This window comes from Chlorocebus sabaeus, chromosome 6 (genome assembly GCF_047675955.1).
Source record: "Chlorocebus sabaeus isolate Y175 chromosome 6, mChlSab1.0.hap1, whole genome shotgun sequence".
Classification (NCBI taxonomy): domain Eukaryota; kingdom Metazoa; phylum Chordata; class Mammalia; order Primates; family Cercopithecidae; genus Chlorocebus; species Chlorocebus sabaeus.
The window spans coordinates 53,595,853-53,617,939 of NC_132909.1; the positions used below are offsets into that span (position 1 = coordinate 53,595,853).

At 44.4% G+C, this 22,087-nt stretch overlaps 1 protein-coding gene across 1 annotated transcript in view; it reads left to right on the forward strand.

The window, feature by feature from the left end:
• LOC103233851 (mucin-16) overlaps positions 1–22,087 on the forward strand; it is a 140,880-nt gene that overhangs the window by 58,507 nt on the left and 60,286 nt on the right. The window contains 25 exon segments of the mRNA XM_073016992.1: positions 3,654–3,781; positions 4,124–4,191; positions 8,942–9,114; positions 9,757–9,792; positions 10,046–10,111; positions 11,139–11,263; positions 11,787–11,854; positions 12,460–12,632; positions 12,961–12,996; positions 13,257–13,322; positions 14,263–14,393; positions 14,629–14,696; positions 15,313–15,485; positions 16,118–16,153; positions 16,416–16,481; positions 17,213–17,337; positions 17,572–17,639; positions 18,241–18,413; positions 18,743–18,778; positions 18,994–19,059; positions 19,975–20,099; positions 20,334–20,401; positions 21,012–21,184; positions 21,514–21,549; positions 21,808–21,873. Coding sequence (XP_072873093.1) covers positions 3,654–3,781; positions 4,124–4,191; positions 8,942–9,114; positions 9,757–9,792; positions 10,046–10,111; positions 11,139–11,263; positions 11,787–11,854; positions 12,460–12,632; positions 12,961–12,996; positions 13,257–13,322; positions 14,263–14,393; positions 14,629–14,696; positions 15,313–15,485; positions 16,118–16,153; positions 16,416–16,481; positions 17,213–17,337; positions 17,572–17,639; positions 18,241–18,413; positions 18,743–18,778; positions 18,994–19,059; positions 19,975–20,099; positions 20,334–20,401; positions 21,012–21,184; positions 21,514–21,549; positions 21,808–21,873 — 2,349 coding nt within the window.

The window sequence follows — 22,087 nt, forward strand, 5'->3', positions numbered from 1 at the left end:
TATCTTCTCAACTTTCTATTATTTATTTATTTATTTATTTATTTATTTATTTTTGAGATGGAGTCTCACTCTGTCACCCATGCTGGAGTGCAGTGACACGCTCTTAGCTCACTGGAACCTCTACCTCCTGGGTTCCTGCAATTTTCCTGCCTCATCTGGAAATTTTCCCAGTGGCCAAGATTGTGCCACTGCACTCCATCCTGGGCAACGGAGCTAGGCTGTATCTCAGAAAAAAAAAAAAAAAAAAAAGATGGAAGTTGGGCATTCCTAACCCTTAACCCTGCCTTGTGATTCTGGAGTTATTGGATAGAACCTGGTGTCCTGTAATTTAAATTCTGCCTTCTGGCCTCCTGTTTTGTGAGTCACAATACTGCAAACTTTTTACATGCTGCAGACAGGATGTTCACTCTCCACTTCCTCACTGCTCTGCCCTAATCAATTCAGCCATTTATGTGACATGCCTAACTCCTCTGGGCTTGTACGTATGTAATGTGTATTGTAAAGCGAGTCATTCCATGATCAATGATGTCACTTTTTCTAGGTGCTTTCGAAATTTGTTCTTCATCATTAATTTTCAGTAGTTTAATTATGATGTGTCTGGGCATGGTTTTCTTTGAGTTTATCCTGCTTAAAGTTTTCTCAGCTTCTTGAGTCTCAAGGTGTTTGTTTTTCAAGAAATTTGGGAAATGATCTGAGACTGTATCTTCAACTTTCTTTTCTGCTCTGATTCTTTCTCCCCTTCGGACCTCCAATGAAATGATGTTGCCCCAAGAGACCCTGAGGTTCTGTTCATTTTGTTATTTATCAACCTTTTTTCCTCTCCAACTTTCAGGTTTAATAATTTTTATAGAATATTTTCACAATCACCAAGCCTTTTCTCTGTCAGCTCCATTCTGCCCGTCCATTGAATTCTTTTTATCTCAGTTACTTTATCTTTCAGTTCGAAAGTTTCTATTTGGTGATAGATAGATAGATAGATAGATAGATAGATAGATAGATAGACAGACAGATAGATAGATAGATGTTATAACATATATATTATATATTATGTTATATAAAATACATTTATGATGATAATGTAACATATATGTTATATATAGCTATTTATATAGCCATAACTATATATAAACTATATATAGTTATATATAACCATATATAGTCACCATATAGTAACCATATTTATAAAACACATAGTTACATATATAGTGTCTCTCTATATAGTTATAGTTATATATATGGTTATAGATAGAGTTTCTATATCTGTAACTATATATAGTTATATATGTATGTTTCTCTGTATATAACTAGATATATTTCTATATCTATAGTTATAGAAACTATATATATAACTGGGAGATGCTGGGGAAAGATAGCATGAGGAAGCCTGGAGCAGTCATGGTCATCCCCGCTCCGCGCCGAACTCATCAAGAACAGGAGAAGGGTCCTCCTCATTCTCCAGCCATGTTGACCTTGAGCAATTTACTTACCCTCTCAGTACCTCAGTTTTCTCACCTGCCAAGTGGGGATAACAATATTTCATAAATTGGTTGCAAATGTTAAATGCAACTCTATGTAAGAACACCTAGCACGGGGGCTACCAGGGAATTCAGTTTAACAAATATTTATCAGGCACCTATTCTGGGCTAGGCAGAGGGGATAAGATGTTGACTAAGTCAAATGCAGTCCCTCCCCTCACCAAGTTTACAGTGTATTGGGGAAGACTGAAATGGAACAAGCAATTACAATTAACAATAAAAGACAACCAAGTTATTCAGCACTTACTATATGGCATACTGTGTGCTATTTTTTTTATTTTTAACTTTTCATTTTGAAATAAATAATAAATATAATAAAATAAATAATAAATAATATAAATAAGTAATAAATAACTTCATTTTGAAATAATATATATAATAAAATAATATAAATAAATGATAAATAACTTTTCATTTTGAAATAAATAATAAATAAATTCAGGGGATGTTGCGAAAATAGTGTAGCGTTCCCCTATACCCTTCACCCAGTTTCTCCCCAATGGCTACATCTTACATAACTCTAATACAATATCAAAAGCAGGAAATTGACGTTGTTAAAATCCATTTTACTGGTTTTACCTGTGTGTGCGTATGTGAGCTTGTGTGTGTGCATGCATGTGTGTGCATGCATGCATGTGTGCATATGTGCATGGGTGCATGCGTGTGTGTGCATGTGCATGTGTGCACGTATGTGTGAGTTTTTGCACGTGTGTGCATGTGCACGTGTGTGTGCATGCACATGTGTGTCCATGCATGTGTGTGTGCATGTGTGTGGGTAGCCTATGCAATTTTTATCACATGATCGTAGCCCTATAATCACCACCACCATCAAGATTCAGAACTGTTCCATTCCCCCAAAGATTCCCCTCATGCTACCCTTCATAATCATGCCCACCGAGCCCAACACTATTGAACAGAATAACCATTGTATTCTGCCCTCCATCTCCCTCTCCCTCTCCCTCTCTACAATTTTATTTTGAGTATGTTATTTAAATGGAAATGCCCAACATGTCACCTTTGGATCTGGCTTCTTTTCCACTCAGTGTAATGCCCTGGAGATGTAGATGTCTTCTTTTTAACAGTCATGTAACCTTCCTAATTTCCCTCCAAAATATCATTATGCCCCTTGTTGCCTTTTTTTTTTTTTTTTTTTTGGTTTGAGACAGTCTCGCTCTGTTGCCCAGGCTGGAGTGCAGTGGTATAATCTCAGCTCAATGCAGCCTCCATCTCCCGGGTTCAAGTGACTCCCCTGCCTCAGTCTCCTGAGTAGCCGGGATTACAAGTGCATGCCACCAAGCCTGGCTAACTTTTGTATTTTTAGTAGAGACAGGATTTCACCGTCTTGGCCAGGCTGGTCTCAAATTCCTGACCTCAAGTGATCTGCCCGCCTTGGCCTCCCAAAGTGCTGGGATTACAGGCGTGAGCCACCGCGCGTGGCCCATTATGCCCATTGTATTACAGTGGAAGAAACTGAGGTATGGACAGGTAACATGTCCATGGTCACTTGGCTGGTGAGGGGCAGAGAGGGGATTTGAAAACAAATCTGACTCACTAGTGTGGCTGTAACCACGGTAACTATGTCTGTCTACCATGTGGTCTCCTCTTTATTAAAGGAAAGGCAAGTTCTGGGAGTATGGGGATTGGGTGGGGAAGGGTAGCCAAATAAAGCAGGTGAGAGAAGGTCTGCTGTAAGGACTGCTGTTTGATGTTTTGTCGTTGTTGTTCAATGTTCAATGGGATTGAGTTGACTCTTTTTTTCCTTCTTGTTCCCCAAAGCATGAGACTGTCCCGGTCCTTTTTCCTTTTAACTTCTCAGCTAGAGTTTGTTAGGGTGGTTATGGGCACCTGGCAGAGTCTGAGACCTCAGCTTCCAGTAGGCACACATTCTGACCCAATACATCCACCCTGGTCCCCTAACCTGCTTCTGGGCCCAGGTAATGCATTTTAGCAACATCCCACTCTTCTCCTTACCTGGCTTTCCGTTATCCATCCAAACTAAAGCACCCACCTGTCTGCTTCAAGCTCTTGCTTCAAGCACTCTGTCTGGGTCCTCAGAAATTGACTTAGAGTCAGTTCAGATCTGACTCAGGCGTGGTCTTCTTTTCTCCTTCCTTGCAGCAGCCACAGTCCCATTCATGGTGCCATTCACCCTCAACTTCACCATCACCAACCTGCAGTACGTGGAGGACATGCGGCACCCTGGTTCCAGGAAGTTCAACGCCACAGAGAGAGTCCTGCAGGGTCTGGTGAGAGCCCCGCCCACCTTACTCCTCCCCCGCCCACTGAGACAAACCACGCCCACCTCACACTACCTCTCCCACTAATGCCAGCCATGGCCACCTCATCCAACCCCAGCCACCTTTCCCTGCCCCACCCACTGATTTTAGCCAAGCCCACCTCACCCTGCCCCGCCTACTGATGCCAGCCACGCCCACCTTTCCATGCTACGCCCACTTATTTCAGTCACGCCCACCTCACCCTGTCCCACCCACATCACTCCAGCCTGGTCCACCCCTCCAGTGCCCCACTCTTCCTGGCTTCCCACAGCTGTTGTTTCTGTTTCTCACCTCCCCTCTCCTTCCTTGCAGCTCAAACCCTTGTTCAGGAATAGCAGTCTGGAATACCTCTATTCAGGCTGCAGACTAGCCTCACTCAGGTGAGACCCTCCCCAAGAAAAACACAACCCAACAGGTGAATATGACCCTAGTCTCTGGGATCCTTGATTCTGTTCATACTTGGAACAACTATTGCCCATGGATACTAAGCATCACCACCACCAGCAGCAGCTAACTCTTCCTAAGACCCAAGCGGCATTATTATGTACTTTATATTTAATGCTTCATCAGTGTTTGCAACAGTCTCATGAAGCAGGAGCAGAAGGAGAAACTGAGCCTAGGTTAAGTGGCTTGTGCCAGGGCACACGAAGCAATTCCAGCACTTCAGGTTCTAGATCCAAACTCCTATTCCTTAGGTGGCACTGCCTCTTCTGCTCCCTTGCAACATGTGGAAAACCCCAGTCTGATTTCCCTCTAAAGGAACTTTCCCAGAGAATCTAAGAGGGGAAGAAAGGAAGGCGTTCAGCCCTTACACACAGGAGGTCAGCTCCTGAGTGACTCAGAATGCAGCCACAGAGGGCCTGGCCGGTCTGAGGGAGACTGAGAGGCGCCGAGGGCACTGTCCCTGAGTGTGGAAAGGGCAGGTCTTTTAGGGTAGACGTTGGTTGATATCATTTCCTGCCTGGCATTCTCACCTTTCACGCCTCCTACACAGAATCTCCAAGTGTGTCTCTCCCAGGAGTCCCATTTTATCAGTCATCTACCTCCAGCTTCCTTTCCCTCCCAGGGGGAAGCGGGAACAGGGTGCCCTAGTGGCTAAGAGCATTGGTGAACTCAGGCAGACCTCAGTTCTAAACCAACCCAGCTCTGCCATTTACTGAGTTCTGTGACCCTGAGCAAGTGCCTGACATCTTCTGTGCCCTGTTTCCCGACATATTATATACATAAAATACATATATAGACATATATTGCATATGGATATTGAGGCATATTTTATAAACGCATGTTTATAGACATATTTTATATGCACATGCTATATACATATACAGTATATGTTATGTATAATGTATATATTATACATATTGTTATATTGTATACATGTTATATGTTATAACACATATAGTACATGTTATCTATAACATATACATTATGTTACATATAACATGTGTTACATATAACATATGTACATAACATAACATTATGTTACATATGTTATGTTACATATAATGTATATGTTATATATGATATATAATTATATATTATATAATTGTTATATATAATGTATATATTATAGTTGTTATATATTATATACAGCATATAGCATATACATTATGTATTATCTATAATATAATCTACATATATAACATATGTATAACTTTTGTGTTATATAATGTATATAACATATGTGTGTGATGTATATAACATATCTGACATTAACATATAATATATGCTATAATATATGTTATAACATATATTTCATGTTACATATAACATACATTTTGTTATAAATCAGTTTAATATACATTATGTTACATATAATGTATATGTTATATATGACATATATAATTATGTATTATATAATTGTTATGTATAAAGTATATATTATATTTGTTATGTATTATATACCACATATAACATATATTATATATAGTTATAATATATACATACATAACATATATGTATAACTTATATGTTATATATGATGTATATAACATATATGTGATGTATACAACATATCTGACATTAACATATAACATATATTATAATATAACATATTATATATGTTACATATATATCATGTATAAATATATAATATATAAAAGTATGTAAGTATAAATACATATCATGTATACATATATATAGTATACATGTGGATACATATAACTACTACATATATCTAGTATATATTCTATATATAACCAGTCCATGAATTACAATGATTCAGCTTATGATTTTTCAAACTTTGTGATAATGCCATAGCAATATGCATTCAGTAGAATGCATACCTTCAACACCCATGCAACCATTCTGTCATTCACTTTCGGTACAATATTCAATAAATTATATGATATATTCAACAGTTTATAATAAAATAGGCTTTGTGTTTGGTGATTTTGCCCAACTGTAGGCTAATGTAAGGGTTCAGAACATGTTTAAGGTAGGATAGGCTAAGCTATCATGTTCTGTAGGTTAGGTATAGTCAATTTTTATTTTTATTTTTATTTTTAAGACAGAGTCTTGCTCTGTCACCTAGACTGGAATGCAGTAGTGCGATCATAGCTCACTGCAGCCTCGAATTCCTGGGCTCAAGTGATCCTCCCACCTCAGCCTCCTGAGTAACTAGGACTACAGCTGTGTGTCACCACACCTGGCTATTTTTTTTTCAATTTTTTTGTGGAGAGGAGGGTCTTGCCATGTTGCCCAGGTGGCCTTGAACTCCTGGGCTCAAGGAATCCTGCCACCTTGGCCTCCCAAAATCCTGGGATTACAGGCATGAGCCACCACACCTGGCTACAGGGCATTTTTGACTTATGATATTTTTAATTCACAATGGTTTATCAGGGCCGGGCATGGTGGCTCCCACTTGTAATCCCAGCACTTTGGGAGGCTAAGGCAGGTGGATCACTTGAGGCCAGGAGTTTGAGACCAGGCTGGCCAAATGGCAAAATCTTTGTCTCTACTAAAACTACAAAAATTAGCCAGGCGTGGTGTGACAGCTGTAGTTCTAGCTACTCAGGAAACTGAAGCATGAGAATCACTTGAACTTAGGAGATGAAGGTTGCAGTGAGTCAAGGTCACACCACTGCACTCCAGCCTGGATGACAGAGAGAGACTCTTGTCTCCAAAAAACAAAAAACACAGGCTGGGTGCGTGGCTCACGCCTGTAATCCCAGCACTTTGGGAGGCTGAGGCTGGTGGATCACCTGAGGTCAGTAGTTCAAGATCAGCTTGGCAAACATGGAGAAAACCCATCTCTACTAAAAATACAAAAATTAGCTGGGTGTGGTGGCGGGTACCTGCAGTCCCAGCTACTCAGGAGGCTGAAGCAGGAGAATGGATTGAACCTGGGAAGCAGAGGTTGCAGTGAGCCGAGATCACACCACTGCACTCCAGCCTGGGCAACAGAGTGAGACTCCATCTCCAAAAACAAAAGAAAACAAAAACAAAAAAAGAAAATAAAAAACATGGGTTTATCAGGACATAATACCATCATGAGTCAAGAAGCATCTAAAAGTACGTGGTAGTTATATAAAAATAGTTATGTAGTTATATACAATAGTTATATATAAATCAGTTTAATATATGTTAGGTAGAGGTATATGGTAGTTATATAAAAAATAGTTACACAATAGTTATATAGTTGTATAATTATATAAAACAGTTACATATAAACCAATTTAATATATGTTAGGAAGAGGTATAATAATATATATTGTATATGCTATATGATATAATAATGTATAACATGCAAAACAATATCATATATATTTCTATATTAAGCTTATATTTACAGATCTACGTATTTATATATTTTATGTTATATACAATTGTGTTATACATAATATAGTATAGTACTGACTGGGGCAATTGAGCAGTACCAACCCATAGGGATGCTTTGAGGATGAAAATATGTGATTATGAATACAAAATGCTGGGTCTGCTGCATAGGAAGTGTTTAATAAATGGTGGTTGTTACTGTAAAGTCGTTCCTACTATAGAGCTACTCACAACCCTGGGACATAGGAATCCGTTTTCCTCTAATCACTCAATAGTGGGTGGCCAGGTAGGTGCGTCCATGTCCTGTGGCCAGGAACAGGTGCTGAGACATGAAGACCTTCTGACTGCTTGTTGGACCAGCCACAGTTTCAGACAGACCAGCCAAAAAGGGCATTTTCCCCAAGCCATTTAGGTCCCTTGAGTTTCATAACAAATCTCCTAGCCCTGCTGGTCCGTAGGATCTAGAGACGATTACTTGAACCTTCTGATCCCGCCATTTGAAAACACCATGCTGTGGGCACCAGTAGGAGGGCCACTGCTACGCGCACCAGTACAAGGGCCACTGACACGGGTTACAGATTGACCCTAAGTACAGCTGTCGTACATCTGGTACCTTAGGAGGCTTATTTGGGGCCATGCAGAGCCCTGGTGTTATTATCCTAGGATCCTACACCAGGCAAAGCAGGAGCTGCCCCTCCTCATAAACCCATAAGCCCTCCTCTTGAGCAAAGCAGCTGGGAAGGCAGAAGGTATTCAAGCTCCCCTCTGCCCCAGTTCCAAAGGCAGACTCAGCTCAAGCCACATGCAGCAAACCCTATAAAAGTCTCACCTCTTGGCATTTCTGCCATGGTAATGCTTTCTGCTTCCACTAATAATCCTAGTAATTTGTTTATGGTAGGTATCTCTCTGATGAGAGCCGCATTTTTTTTGTTTGTTTGCTTGTTTGTTTGAGACAGAGTCTCGCTCTGTTGCCCAAGTTGGAGTGCAGTGGCGTGATCTTGGCTCGCTGCAACCTCTGGCTCCTGGGTTCAAGTAATTCTCCTGGCTTAGCCTCCTGAGTAGCCGGGACTGCAGGCACGTACCACCACGCCCAACTAATTTTTGCATTTTTAGTGGAGATAAGGTTTCACCATGTTGGCCAGGATGGTTTCAATCTCTTGACCTCGTGATCCACCCGCCTCAGCCTCCCAAAGTGTTGGGATTACAGGCGTGAGCCACTGCGCCCGGACTGAGAGCCACATTCTTGTAAACCACAGTTTCCCCAGATTTCGCATTAGGGGCTGACGAAGAGTGGAAAGGAAGGACAAAAGGAGGGGAGGTGGATTGATTAAGCATATGTAGGTTCTTAACCAGGCCAGAGAAGGACGGATCAGCCACAGCAGTGGATGCCATCTGCACACATCGCCCTGACCCTGAAGGCCTCGCACTGGACAGAGAGCGACTGTACTGGGAGCTGAGCAACCTGACCAATGGCATCCAGGAGCTGGGCCCCTACACCCTGGACCGGAACAGTCTCTATGTCAACGGTGAGCAGCTGTGATGTGGTTGGAGGCTCTTCCTCTTCCTCCTTGCTGGGCAGCCTGTAATCTCTGGCTTGAGGTCACACTCACTACCAGGCAATTGAAAATTTGTCCCTGTGCTCTACATGGGATGACTAAGTTCTGGACTTCAGATTATCTTTTTTTTTTTGAGACGGAGTCTCGCTCTGTTGCCAGGCTGAGGTGCAGTGGTGTGATCTCAGCTCACTGCAACCTCCGCCTCCCAGGTTCGAGCAATTCTCCTGCCTCAGCCTCCCGAGTAGATGGGACTACAGATGCATGCCACCACACCCAACTAATTTTTGTATTTTTAGTAGAGACAGGGTTTCTCCATGTTGGCCAGGATGGTCTTGATCTCTTGACCTCATAATCCACCTTGCCTTGGCCTCCCAAAGTGTTGGGATTACAGGCTTGAGCCATCGCATCTGGCCAGGATTTCACGGTTTCTTCATCATCATGGAATGAATTCCATCAGGGCATTCTTCCCTGATGTGAGGGCGCTGATAGGAAATCTTTAATGGTCCCTGTTGCATGAAACTCCTTCCATTGCACCAGGGTAGCCCTGACTCCTAATTGGTCCCCCACATCTCCTCGTCACTTACCCACACTCCTCCCTCCTTCTCTATGCAGGTTTCACCCATCGAAGCTCTATGTCCGCCACCAGCAGTGAGTATTCAACTCATTTCCACATGTCCATGATCCTACACCAAGTAAAGCAGGAGCTGCCCCTCTTCATAAACCCATAAGTCCTCTTGAGCAAAGCAGCTGGGAAGGCAGAAGTTATTCAGGCTCTCTCTGCCCCAGTTTCAAAGACAGACTCAGCTTAAGCCACATACAGCAAACCTTATAAAAGTCTCGCCTCTTGGTATTTCTGCCATGGTAGTGCTTTCTGCTCTCACTAATGAGGACTTCTCCTCAGCTCCTGGGACCTCCACAGTGGATGTGGGAACCTCAGGAACTCTATCCTCCAGCCCCAGCCCCACAAGTAAGTACCAGTTAATGACATCTCTATTACAGCATGCTATCTCTGTCATTTTTACTCAGATGAAGATGGAAAGTCATAGCAAATCTACTGACAGTGAGTGGACCAACGAAATTTGTTGGCCACTTAGTGTGTACCAGATCCTAGAGATACAGCAGGGAAAACAAAACCGATACAAAATCTCTGCTCTCAGTGAGCTTGTATTCTTGTCATGATGATGACGTTGGTGGTGGTGCTGTTGATGATGATGATGGTGATGGTGATGATGTTGAAGAAAATGATGCTGGTGATGGTGGTGGGGGTTACTATGGTAATAATGATAAGTTGAGTGTGATGATGATGGTGGTGGTGTTGACGATGGTGATGATGATTATTATGCTAGTGATGTTGATGATGGTAATGGTGATGTCAATGACAATTACAATGATGGGGATGAGGATGATGTCGGTGATGGTGGTGGGGTTATGATGGTAATGATATGTTGAGTGTGATGATGATGATGGTGATTGTGGTAGTGTTGATGATGATGATGATGATGATGATTATGCTACTGACATTGTTGGTGATGGTGACGGTGATGTCCATGCCAATGACGATGATGGTAATGAGAATGATGTCGGTGATGGTGGTGGGGTTATGATGGTAATGATATGTTGAATGTGATGATGGTGATGATGATGTTTGTGGATCATGACCATGATGGGGATCATCATGGTGGTGCTGGTGGCACTTGTGATGACAATAATGATGATGATAATAATAATGATGACTATGATAGTGATGATGATAATGGTGATAATAAAGATAACAGATATCACCTCACAATATTGAGCACTACATATGTGCCAAGAGCTATGCTCAGCATCTAACTACTATTATATAATCTACTTTAGAAAATAAATTGTATCATAGATAAGAAAGGCATGGAAAATATTTATTATGTCACTTAATTTAATTGCTGCATATGGTTATTACAAAGTGCTATTCTCTCTACTTTGAACATAATGTTTATTTCCCACTCCCACTACAGCTGCTGGCCCTCTCCTGGTGCCGTTCACCCTCAACTTCACCATCACCAACCTGCAGTACGAGGAGGACATGCGTCGCCCTGGCTCCAGGAAGTTCAACACCACAGAGAGGGTCCTGCAGGGTCTGGTTAGTGTCTTGCCCTCCACACTCTGCCTTGCTCATGATACCCAGTTCCCCTTACATCATCCATGCCAGGGCAATGGAAGAATATCACACCCAACTCACTCTTGCCCCATGAGATGCAAGCCTCAGCCAGGAGCAGTGGCTCACGCCTGTAATACCAGCACTTTGGGAGGCCAAGGCGGGTGGATCACTGAGGTCAGGAGTTTGTGACCAGCCTGGCCAACATGATGAAACCTCATCTCTACTAAAAATACAAAATTAGCTGAGTATGGTGGTGCATGCCTGTAATCCCAGCTACTTGGGAGGGTGAGGCAAGAGAATCACTCGAATCTGGGAGGCAGAGGTTACAGTGAGCCAAGATTGTGCCTAGGCTAAAAAGCGAAACTCCATCTCAAAAAAAAAAAAAAAGAAGAAGAAGAAGAAATGTAAGCCTCACCCACCGAAGCCAGCCCTGCCCAATTCACTTCTGCCTGGCTCCTACATACAACTTAGCCCTCCTACTCACCTCCCTCTCCCTCCTCCACAGCTCAGGCCCTTGTTCAAGAACACCAGTGTCAGCCCTCTGTACTCTGACTGCAGACTGACCTTGCTCAGGTGAGACCTTAGAATTTCCAGCCTGGCTGCCCCACTTGTTCTCACTCCAAAAGACTTTGCACTGCTTCCTTGCTACACTTCCTACGGATATCCTCACCAAAGATGGAATTCAGGAGTCACTGGCTTCAGGATCAGTGTGTTTCCTGATAGTAACAGCCCTACACCCCACCTCAACAGAGAATCTGCATGGCCCATCATCAGGATTGAGCCCCTACCCTTATCATCCCTCTGAATTCCCTCCATTCCTTGTGCCTCCCTTTCCTTTAGGTGTTAAATTCTGTCTCCAGGATTTCTCTCAGGACAATCATGCCTCATCCACGTGCTTTCATCCTCATTTCCAGCTCTTCACTGGGCTCAAGTCTGGCCCCCCTGTCCCGTCCATGAAAATGTCAGTTTCATCTTGCACTTTTATAAAAGTAATTGTATCCATGACCCCGCTCACAGACCGAAGCCAGACAATAGTGCATGCACTAAGAGTCGATGTGGCTTCTCACCTCTTTCCCAGGTTTTTCATTTCTCTGGTCCTTGCTGTCCTTCCGTCAGCAATCACAAGACCTTTCCTAGATAATCTTTTCATTGTCATTTTTCCCACTGACACTCCCCAGACCCGAGAAGGATGGGGCAGCCACTGGAGTGGATGCCATCTGCACCCACCGCCTTGACCCCAAAAGCCCTGGACTCAACAGGGAGCAGCTGTACTGGGAGCTAAGCAAGCTGACCAATGGCATTGATGAGCTGGGCCCCTACACCCTGGACAGGAACAGTCTCTATGTCAATGGTGAGTGACTGTGATGTGGTTAAAATCTCTTTCCCCTTGCCGGGCAGCCTCTAATCTCTAATTAAAGGTCACACTCCCTGCCTGGCTTTTGAAAATTCTGTCATATGCTCTACATGGGATGACTGAGGTCTGAACTTCATGGTTTCGTTATCATTGTGGACTGTGTTCCTTCAGGGCATTCTTTCCTGATGTGAAGATGCTAATAGGAAATCTTCAGTGGTCCCTGTACCATGAAACTCAGTTCATTGCACCAGGGTAGCATTGACCTCCATTTGGTCCCCCACCTCTCCTGTCTCTTACCCACTCTCCTCTCTCCTTCTCTTTGCAGGTTTCACCCATCGGAGCTCTGTGTCCACCACCAGCAGTGAGTATTCAACTCATGTCCAAATGCCCCAGTTCCTACACCAAGAGGAGCAGGAGCTGGCCCCTCCTCATAAACCCATAAGTCCTCTTCATGAGCAAACAAGTTAGGAGGGCAGAAGTTATTCAAGCGCCCCTCTGCCCAGCTCAAGAGACCAACCTAGCTCAAGCCACACATGCAACAAACCCCATAAATAGTCTCCCCTCTTGCCATTTCTGCCAAGAGAGTGCTTTCTGCTTTCACTGACGAGGAATTTTCCTCAGCTCCTGGGACCTCCATAGTGGATTTTGGAACCTCAGGGACTCCATCCACCCTCTCCAGCCCCACGAGTAAGTATCAGTCAATGACATATCTATGAGAGCGTGCCTGATTAGTGTAAACATCTCTGTCATTTTCACTTAAATAAAGATGGAAAATCAAAGTAAATCTAGTGATAGTGAGTGGACAAATTTGTTTTGGCCACCTACTGTGTACCAGACCCCAGGAATACAGTAAGAAAAAGAAAATCAATTTTAAAACAACCTATGCCCTCAGTGAGCTTGTATTCTTGTGATGATGATGATGGTGGTGATAGTTATGATGGTAATAATGATGTGTTGAGTGGGATGATGATGGTGGTGGTGGTGACATTGTTTATGATGATGATAATGATGATGATGGTCAGACTGTTGATGATGATGGTAGTGATGTTGATGATGATGGTGATGGTGACGAGGATGATGCTGGTGATGGTGGTAGAGGTTACGATGGTAATTATGATGTATTGAGTGAGATGATGATAGTGGTAGTGTTGCTGTTTATAATGATGATAGTGGTGATCGCGATGATGGTGGTAGTGATGTTGATGACAATGATGGTGGTGATGAGGATGATTCTGGTGATGGTGGTGGGCTTATGATGGTAATGATGATGTGTTGAGAGTGATGATGTTTATGGTGGTCATGATGGGGATTATCATGGTGGCGATAACAGTGGCGATGATGATAATAATGATGGTGATGGTGACAATCTTGGTGATGGTGATGATGGTGACAATAAAGTTAACAGAAAATGTCAGACAGTATTGAGCAATATATATTCACCAAAAGCTATGCTCAGCATCTACTATTATACCATACACTTTTATAAAAGTAAATTGTATTATTATAGGCAAGGAAGACATGGTAAATATTTTGTCGCTCAATTTAAATTCTACATATATTGAAAGATAAGTCTCTTGCAAACTGGTATTTTCTCTGCTTTGAACATAGTGTTTATTTCCCATTCCAGCTACAGTCGTTGGCCCTCTCCTGGTGCCATTCACCCTCAACTTCACCATCACCAACCTGCAGTACGAGCAGGACATGCATCACCCTGGCTCCAGGAAGTTCAACACCACAGAGAGGGTCCTGCAGGGTCTGGTGAGAGCCCTACCCACTTTATTCCTGCCCCTCCCCAAATACCCAGTCCCTCCTACATCATCCAAGCCAGAACTGTGGAAGAAGATTGCACCCATCTCACCCTTGCCTGCAAGGGATGCAAGCCTTGCTCACTGAGGCCAGCCCCGCCCACTGGTGCCTGCTCCACACACCTGACTTCTGCCCCCTACACACGCACCTTAGCCCTCCTACTCTCTTTCCTTTCCTTCCTTCACAGCTTGGCCCTGTATTCAAGAACACCAGTGTTGGCCCTCTGTACTCTGGCTGCAGACTGACCTCTCTCAGGTGAGACCTTAGAAGATCCAGCCTGGCTGCCCCAATTGTTTCCACTCCAATAGACTTTGCACTGCCTCCTTGCTGCACCTCCTAGGGATATCCGCACCAAAAGGGGAATTCAGGAGTCACTGGCTTCAGGACCAATGTGTTTCCTGATAGTAACACCCCCACACCTCACCTCAACAGGGAGAATCTGCGTGGTCCATCATCAGGATTGAGCCTCTACCCTGATCATCCTTCTGAATTCCCTCCTGTCCCTGCCACTCCCTTTCATTTAGGTGTTCAATTCTGTCCCCAGAATTTCTCCCAAGACAATCATGCCTCATCCATGTGCTTTCATCCCCATTTCCAGCTCTTCACTGGACTCAAGTCTGGGCTCTCCTGTCCCCATGCCATGAGAATGTAGGTTTCACCTTGCACTTTGATAAGCATGGTTGTATCCGTGATTCTGCTCACAGTCCCAAGCAAGAAAATAGTCAGTGCACTCAGAAAATCTAAGTGTGGCTTCTCACCTCTTTCCCAGGTTTCTCATTTCCTCTGGTTCCTTACTGTCTTTCCGTCATCAGTCTCAAGACACAACCTAGGTAATTTTCTCATAGTCATTCTCCCTACCTACTTTCCCCAGGCCCGAGGAGGATGGAGCAGCCACTGGAGTGGATGCCATCTGCACCCACCATCTTGACCCCAAAAGCCCTGGACTCAACAGAGAGCAGCTGTACTGGGAGCTGAGCCAACTGACCAATGGCATCAAAGAGCTGGGCCCCTACACCCTGGACAGTAACAGTCTCTATGTCAATGGTGAGCAGCTGTGATGTGGTTGGAGTTTTTTCCCTCTAGAATCTGGGAAGAATCTAATCTCTGGCTTGAAGTCACACTCCCTGCCTGGTCATTGAATATTCTGTCATTTGCTCTACATGGGATGACTAAGTTCTGGACTTCACGGTTTCTTCATTATCATGAACTGTGTTCCCTCAGGGCACTCTTCCCTGTTGTGAGGATGCTGATAGGAATTCTTTAATGGCCCCAGTCCCATGAAACTCTTTTTTTTTTTTTTTTTTTTTGAGACAGAGTCTCGCTCTGTGCCCCAGGCTGGAGTGCAATGGCGCAATCTCGGCTCACTGCAAGCTCCGCCTCCCGCGTTCACGCAATTCTCCTGCCTCAGCCTCCTGAGTAGCTGGGACTACAGGCGCCCGCCACCGCGCCCGGCTAATTTTTTGTATTTTTAATAGAGATGGGGTTTCACCGTGGTCTCGATCTCCTGACCTTGTGATCCGCCCACCTCGGCCTCCCAAAGTGCTGGGATTACAGGCGTGAGCCACCGCGCCCGGCCCATGAAACTCTTTTAATTGCACCAGTATTGCCATGGCCCCTATTGTACCCCCCACATCTCCTTAACCCTTACCCAGTCTCCTCCCTCCTTCTCTATGCAGGTTTCACCCATCGGACCTCTGTGCCCACCACCAGCAGTGAGTATTCAACTCATGTCCAGATACCCCTGATCCTACATCAAGTGGAGCAGGAGCTGGCCCCTCCTCCTAAACCCATAAGTCCTCCTCTTGAGCAATGGAGCTGGGAAGGCAGAAGTTATTGAAGCTCCCCTCCACCCCAGCTCCAAAGACAGACCCAGCTGAAGCCCACATGCAGTAGACCTCATCATAGTCTAACTTCTTGCCATTTCTGCCATGAGATTATTTTCTGCTTTCAATGATAAGGATTTTTTTTTCTCAGCTCCTGGGACCTCCACAGTGGACTTTGGAACCTCAGGGACTCCATCCTTCCTCCCAAGCCCCACAGGTAAGTACCAGTCAATGGCATCTCCCTTAGATCATGCCTGATGAATGTAAACATCTGTGCCATTTTCACTCAAATGAAGATGGAAAATCATAGTAAATCTAGTGATACTGAGTGAACCAAAAAAATTTATTGGCCACCTACAGTGTACCAGACCTTAGAGATACAAGGAAAGCAAAACCAATAAAAGCATCTCCGCCCTCAGTGAGCTTGTGTTCATGTGATGATGATGGTGATGGTGGTGGTGATGACAGTAATAATGACAGGTTGAGTGTGATGATGATTGATGATGATAGTGATGCTGTTGATGACGATGGTGGTGATGTTACTGACAATGATGATGATGGACATAAGGATGTTATCAGTGATGGTTGTGAAGGTTATGATGGTAGTGATGATGTGTTGAGTGTGATGATGATGATGATGATGATGGTGGTGGTGCTGTTTATGATGGTGAAAATGATAGCAACAATGACGATGACCAGCCATCATAAATATAACAGATAACATCAGACAATATTGAGCACTGAATATGCATGAATAACTATGCTCAGCATCTAACTACTATTATATAATCTACTTTTATAAAAATAAATTGTATTATTATAGGCAAGGAAGACATGGTAAATATTTTCTCTCTCAATTTAAATTTTGCGCATGTTTAAAGATAAGTCTATTCCAAACCCCCATTTCTTGACTTTGAACATAGTGTTTATTTTCAATTCCCACTACAGCTGCTGGCCCTCTCCTGGTGCCTTTCACCCTCAACTTCACCATCACCAACCTGAAGTATGAGGAGGACATGCGTCACCCTGGTTCCAGGAAGTTCAGCACCACAGAGAGGGTCTTGCAGAATCTGGTTAGTGCCCTGCCCTCCTGACTCTGCCCGGCCCCAGATACCCAGTCCCTTCTACATAATCCATGCCAGGGTGATGAAAGAAGATAGCACCAACTTCACCCTTCCCTCCAAGAGATGCAAACCCGACCCACAAAGATCGGCCCGGCTCATTGGTGCTTGCTCCACCCACCTCACATCTGCGCCTAACACACACACCTCAGCCCTCCTACTCACGTCCCTCTCCCTCCTCCACAGCTTGGTCCCATGTTCAAGAACACCAGTGTTGGCCCTCTCTACTCTGGCTGCAGACTGACCTTGCTCAGGTGAGACTTTAGAAGAGCCAGCCTGGCTGCCCCACTTGTTCCCACTCCAAAAGACTGCACTGCTTCCTTGCTACACTTCCTAGGTATATCCTCACCAAAAGGGGAATTCAGGAGTCGCTGGCTTGAGAACCAGTTGTTTCCTGATAGTAACACCCCCATGCCCCACCTCAACATGCAGAATCTTCATGGTCCATCATCAGGATTGAGGCACTACCCTGATCACCCCTCTGAATTCCCTTCTTTCCCTGCCCCTCCCTTTCATTTAGATGTTAAATTCTGTCCCCAGGATTTCTCTCAACATAGTCATGCCTCATCCACATACATTCATCAGCCTTTCAAGCTCACCACTAGTCTGAAGTCTGGGTTCTCCTGTTCCCATACCATGAGAATGCAGGTTTCACCTTGCACTTTTATAAAAATTACTATATCCATGACTCTGCTTGCAGACAGTGGTCTGTGTGTTCAGATAACCTAAGTGTGGCTTCTCACCTCTTTCCCAGGTTTCTCATTTCTTCTGGTTCCTTAATAGATTTCCCTCAACAATCTCAAGACAAGTCCTAGGCAATCTTTTCATTGTCATTTCCCCTCCTACCTTCCCCAGGTCTGAGAAGGATGGAGCAGCCACTGGAGTGGATGCCCTCTGCACCCATCGTCTTGACCCCAAAAGCCCTGGAGTGGACAGGGAGCAGCTCTACTGGGAACTGAGCCACTTGACCCATGGCATCAAAGAGCTGGGCCCCTACGCCCTGGACATGAACAGCCTCTATGTCAATGGTGAGCAGCTGTGATGTGCTAAGAGTCTCTTCCTCCTTGATGTGCAACTTCTAATCTCTGGCTTGGGGGCACACTCCCTACCTGGCCATTGAAAATTCTGTCATATGCTCTACATAGGATGACAAAGTGCTGGACTTCATGGTTTCTTCATTATCATGAGAGGCATTCCCTCTGGGCACTCTTCCCTGTTCTGATGATGCTGATAGGAAATCTTTAATGACTCCTGTCCTGTGAAACTCATTTAATTGCACCAGGATAGTCCTGAACTCTATTGCGCCCCCCACATCTCCTTAACCCTTACCCAGTCTCCTCCCTCCTTCTCTGTACAGGTTTCACCCATCGGACCTCTGTGACCACCACCAGCAGTGAGTATTTAACTCATGTCCAGATGCCCCTGATCCTATATCAAGTGGAGCAGGAGCTGGCCCCTCCTCTTAAACCCATATGTCCTCCTCTTGAGCAAATGAGCTGGAAAGGCAGAAGTTACTCAAGTTCCCCTCTGCGCAGCTCCAAAGACAGACCCAGCTCAAACCCACATGCAGCAGACCTCACAATAGTCTTTTTGTGGACTTTTTCTCAGCTCCTGGGACCTCCACAGTGGACCTTGGGACTTCAGAGACTCCATCCTCCCTCACCAGCCCCACAAGTAAGTAACAGCCAATGGTATCTGTGTTAGATCATGCCTGATGAATGTAAACATCTGTGCCATTTTCAGTCCAATGAAAATGGAAAATCATAATAAATCTAGTGATACTGAGTGAACCAAAAAAATTTATTGGCCACCTACAGTGTTCCAGACCGTAGGGATATAGCAAGGAAAACAAAAGCAATAAAAACATCCCTGCCCTCAGTGAGCTTGTGTTCATGTGATGATATGATGGTGGTGGTGGTGGTAACAGTAATAATGACATATTGAGTGTGATGATGATTTATGATTATGGCATTGCTGTTGATGATGGTGGTGGTGATGTTACTGACAATGATGATGATGGACATGAGGATGTTGTCAGTGGTGGTTGTGAAGGTTATGATGGTAATGATGTGCTGAGTGTGATGGTGATGATGATGATGATGGTGGTGGTGCTGTTTATGATGGTGACCATGGGACTGATGATGTTGATGATGGTAGTGCTGGCGCTGATGACAATAACAATGGTGGTGATGAGGATGATGCCAGTGATGGTTATGGGGTTATGATGATAATGATGATGTGTTGAGTGTGCTGATGATTATGTTTGTGTTGGTCATGATGGGGATGATCATGGTGATGATGATAATGATGGTGATGATGACAATGATAGCAACAATGATGATGGCCATAACAAAGATAACAGATAACATCAGACAATATTGAGCACTGAATATGCACAACTAGCTATGCTCAACATCTAACTACTATTATATAATATACTTGTATAAAAATAAATTGTATTATTATAGGCAAGGGAGACATGGTAAATATTTTTCTCTTTAAATTTTGCATATGTTTAAAGATAAGTCTATTCCAAACCCCTATTTTCTCTACTTTGAACACAGTATTTATTTTCAATTCCCACTACAGCTGCTGGCCCTCTCCTGGTGCCGTTCACCCTCAACTTCACCATCACCAACCTGAAGTACGAGGAGGACATGCGTCGCCCTGGCTCCAGGAAGTTCAACACCACGGAGAAGGTCCTGCAGAGTCTGGTTAGTGCCCTGCCCTCCTCACTCTGACTAGCCCCAGATATCCAGTCCCTTCTACATCACAGATGCCAAGGTGATGAAAGAAGGTAGCCCCAAACTCACCCCTGCCCCTGAGAGATGCAAGCCCCGCCCATGGAGACCAGCCCTCCTCATCGGTGCCTTCTCTGCCCACCTCACATCTGCCCCTAACACACATACCTTAGCCCTCCTGTTCACCTCCCTCTCCCTCCTCCACAGCTTGGTCCCATGTTCAAGAACACCAGTGTTGGCCCTCTGTACTCTGGCTGCAGACTGACCTTGCTCAGGTGAGACTTTAGAAGAGCCATCCTGGCTGCCCCAATTGTCCTCACTCCAAAAGACGGTGCACTGTCTCCCTGCTGCACTTCCTAGGGATATAATCACCAAAAAGGGAATTTAGGAATCACTGGCTTGAGAACACGTTGTTTCCTGATAGTAACACCCCCATGCCCCACCTCAACATGCAAAATCTTCATGGTTCACCATCAGGATTGATCTACCCTGATCACTCCTCTGAATTCCCTCCTTTGCCTGTCCCTCCCTTTCATTTAGTGTTAAATTCTGTCCCCAGGACTGCTCTTAAGACAATCATACCTCATCCACATACATGCATCCCCCTTTCAAGCTCTTCACTACTCTCAAGTCTGGGTTCTCCTGTCCCCATGCCATGAGAATGTAGGTTTCATCTTGCACTCTTATAAAAATTATTATATCCAGGACTCTATTCTCAGTCCCAACCAAGACAGTGGTCAATGTACTCAGATAACGTAAGTGCAGATTTTCACCTCTTCCCTAGATTTCTCATTTCCTCTGGTTCCTTGATATGTTTCCCTCAACAATCTCAAGACAAGTCCTAGGTAATCTTTTCATTGTCATTTCCCCTCCTACCTTCCTCAGGTCCGAGAAGGATGGAGCAGCCACTGGAGTGGATGCCCTCTGCACCCACTGTCTTGACCCCAAAAGCCCTGGAGTGGACAGGGAGCAGCTGTACTGGGAATTGAGCCACTTGACCCATGGCATCAAAGAGCTGGGCCCCTACACCCTGGACATGAACAGCCTCTATGTCAATGGTGAGCAGCTGTGATATGCTAGGAGTCTGTTCCTCCTTGATGTGCAAACTCTAATCTCTGGCTTGGGGGCACACTCCCTACCTGGCCATTGCAAATTCTGTCATGTGCTCTACATGGGATGACTAAGTTCTGGACTTCATGGATTCTTCGTTATCATGAGAGGCATTCCCTCTGGGCACTCTTCCCTGTTGTGATGATGCTGATAGAAAATCGTTAATGACTCTTGTCCCATGAAACACATTTAATTGCACCAGGATAGTCCTGAACTCTATTACGTCCCCCACATCTCCTTAACCCTTACCCAGTCTCTTCCCTCCTTCTCTGTACAGGTTTCACCCATCGGACCTCTGTGACCACCACCAGCAGTGAGTATTTAACTCATGTCCAGATGCCCCTGATCCTATATCAAGTGGAGCAGGAGCCGGCCCCTCCTCTTAAACCCATATGTCCTCCTCTTGAGCAAATGAACTGGGAAGGCAGAAGTTACTCAAGTTCCCCTCTGCTTAGCTCCAAAGACAGACCCAGCTCAAGGCCACATGCAGCAGACCTCACAATAGTCTACCTTCATGTAATTTCTGCCATGAGAGTGTTTTCTGCTTTCACTGATGTGGACTTTTTCTCAGCTCCTGGGACCTCCACAGTGGACCTTGGGACTTCAGAGACTCCATCCTCCCTCGCCAGCCCCACAAGTAGGTACCAGCCAATGGTATCTCTATTAGATCATGCCTGATGATTGTAAACATCTGTGCCATTTTCAGTCAAATGAAAATGGAAAATCATAATAAATCTAGTGATACTGAGTGAACCAAAAATATTTATTGGCCAGCTAAAGTGTACCAGACCCTAGGGATATAGCAAGGAAAACAAAAGCAATAAAAACATCCCTGCCCTCAGTGAGCTTGT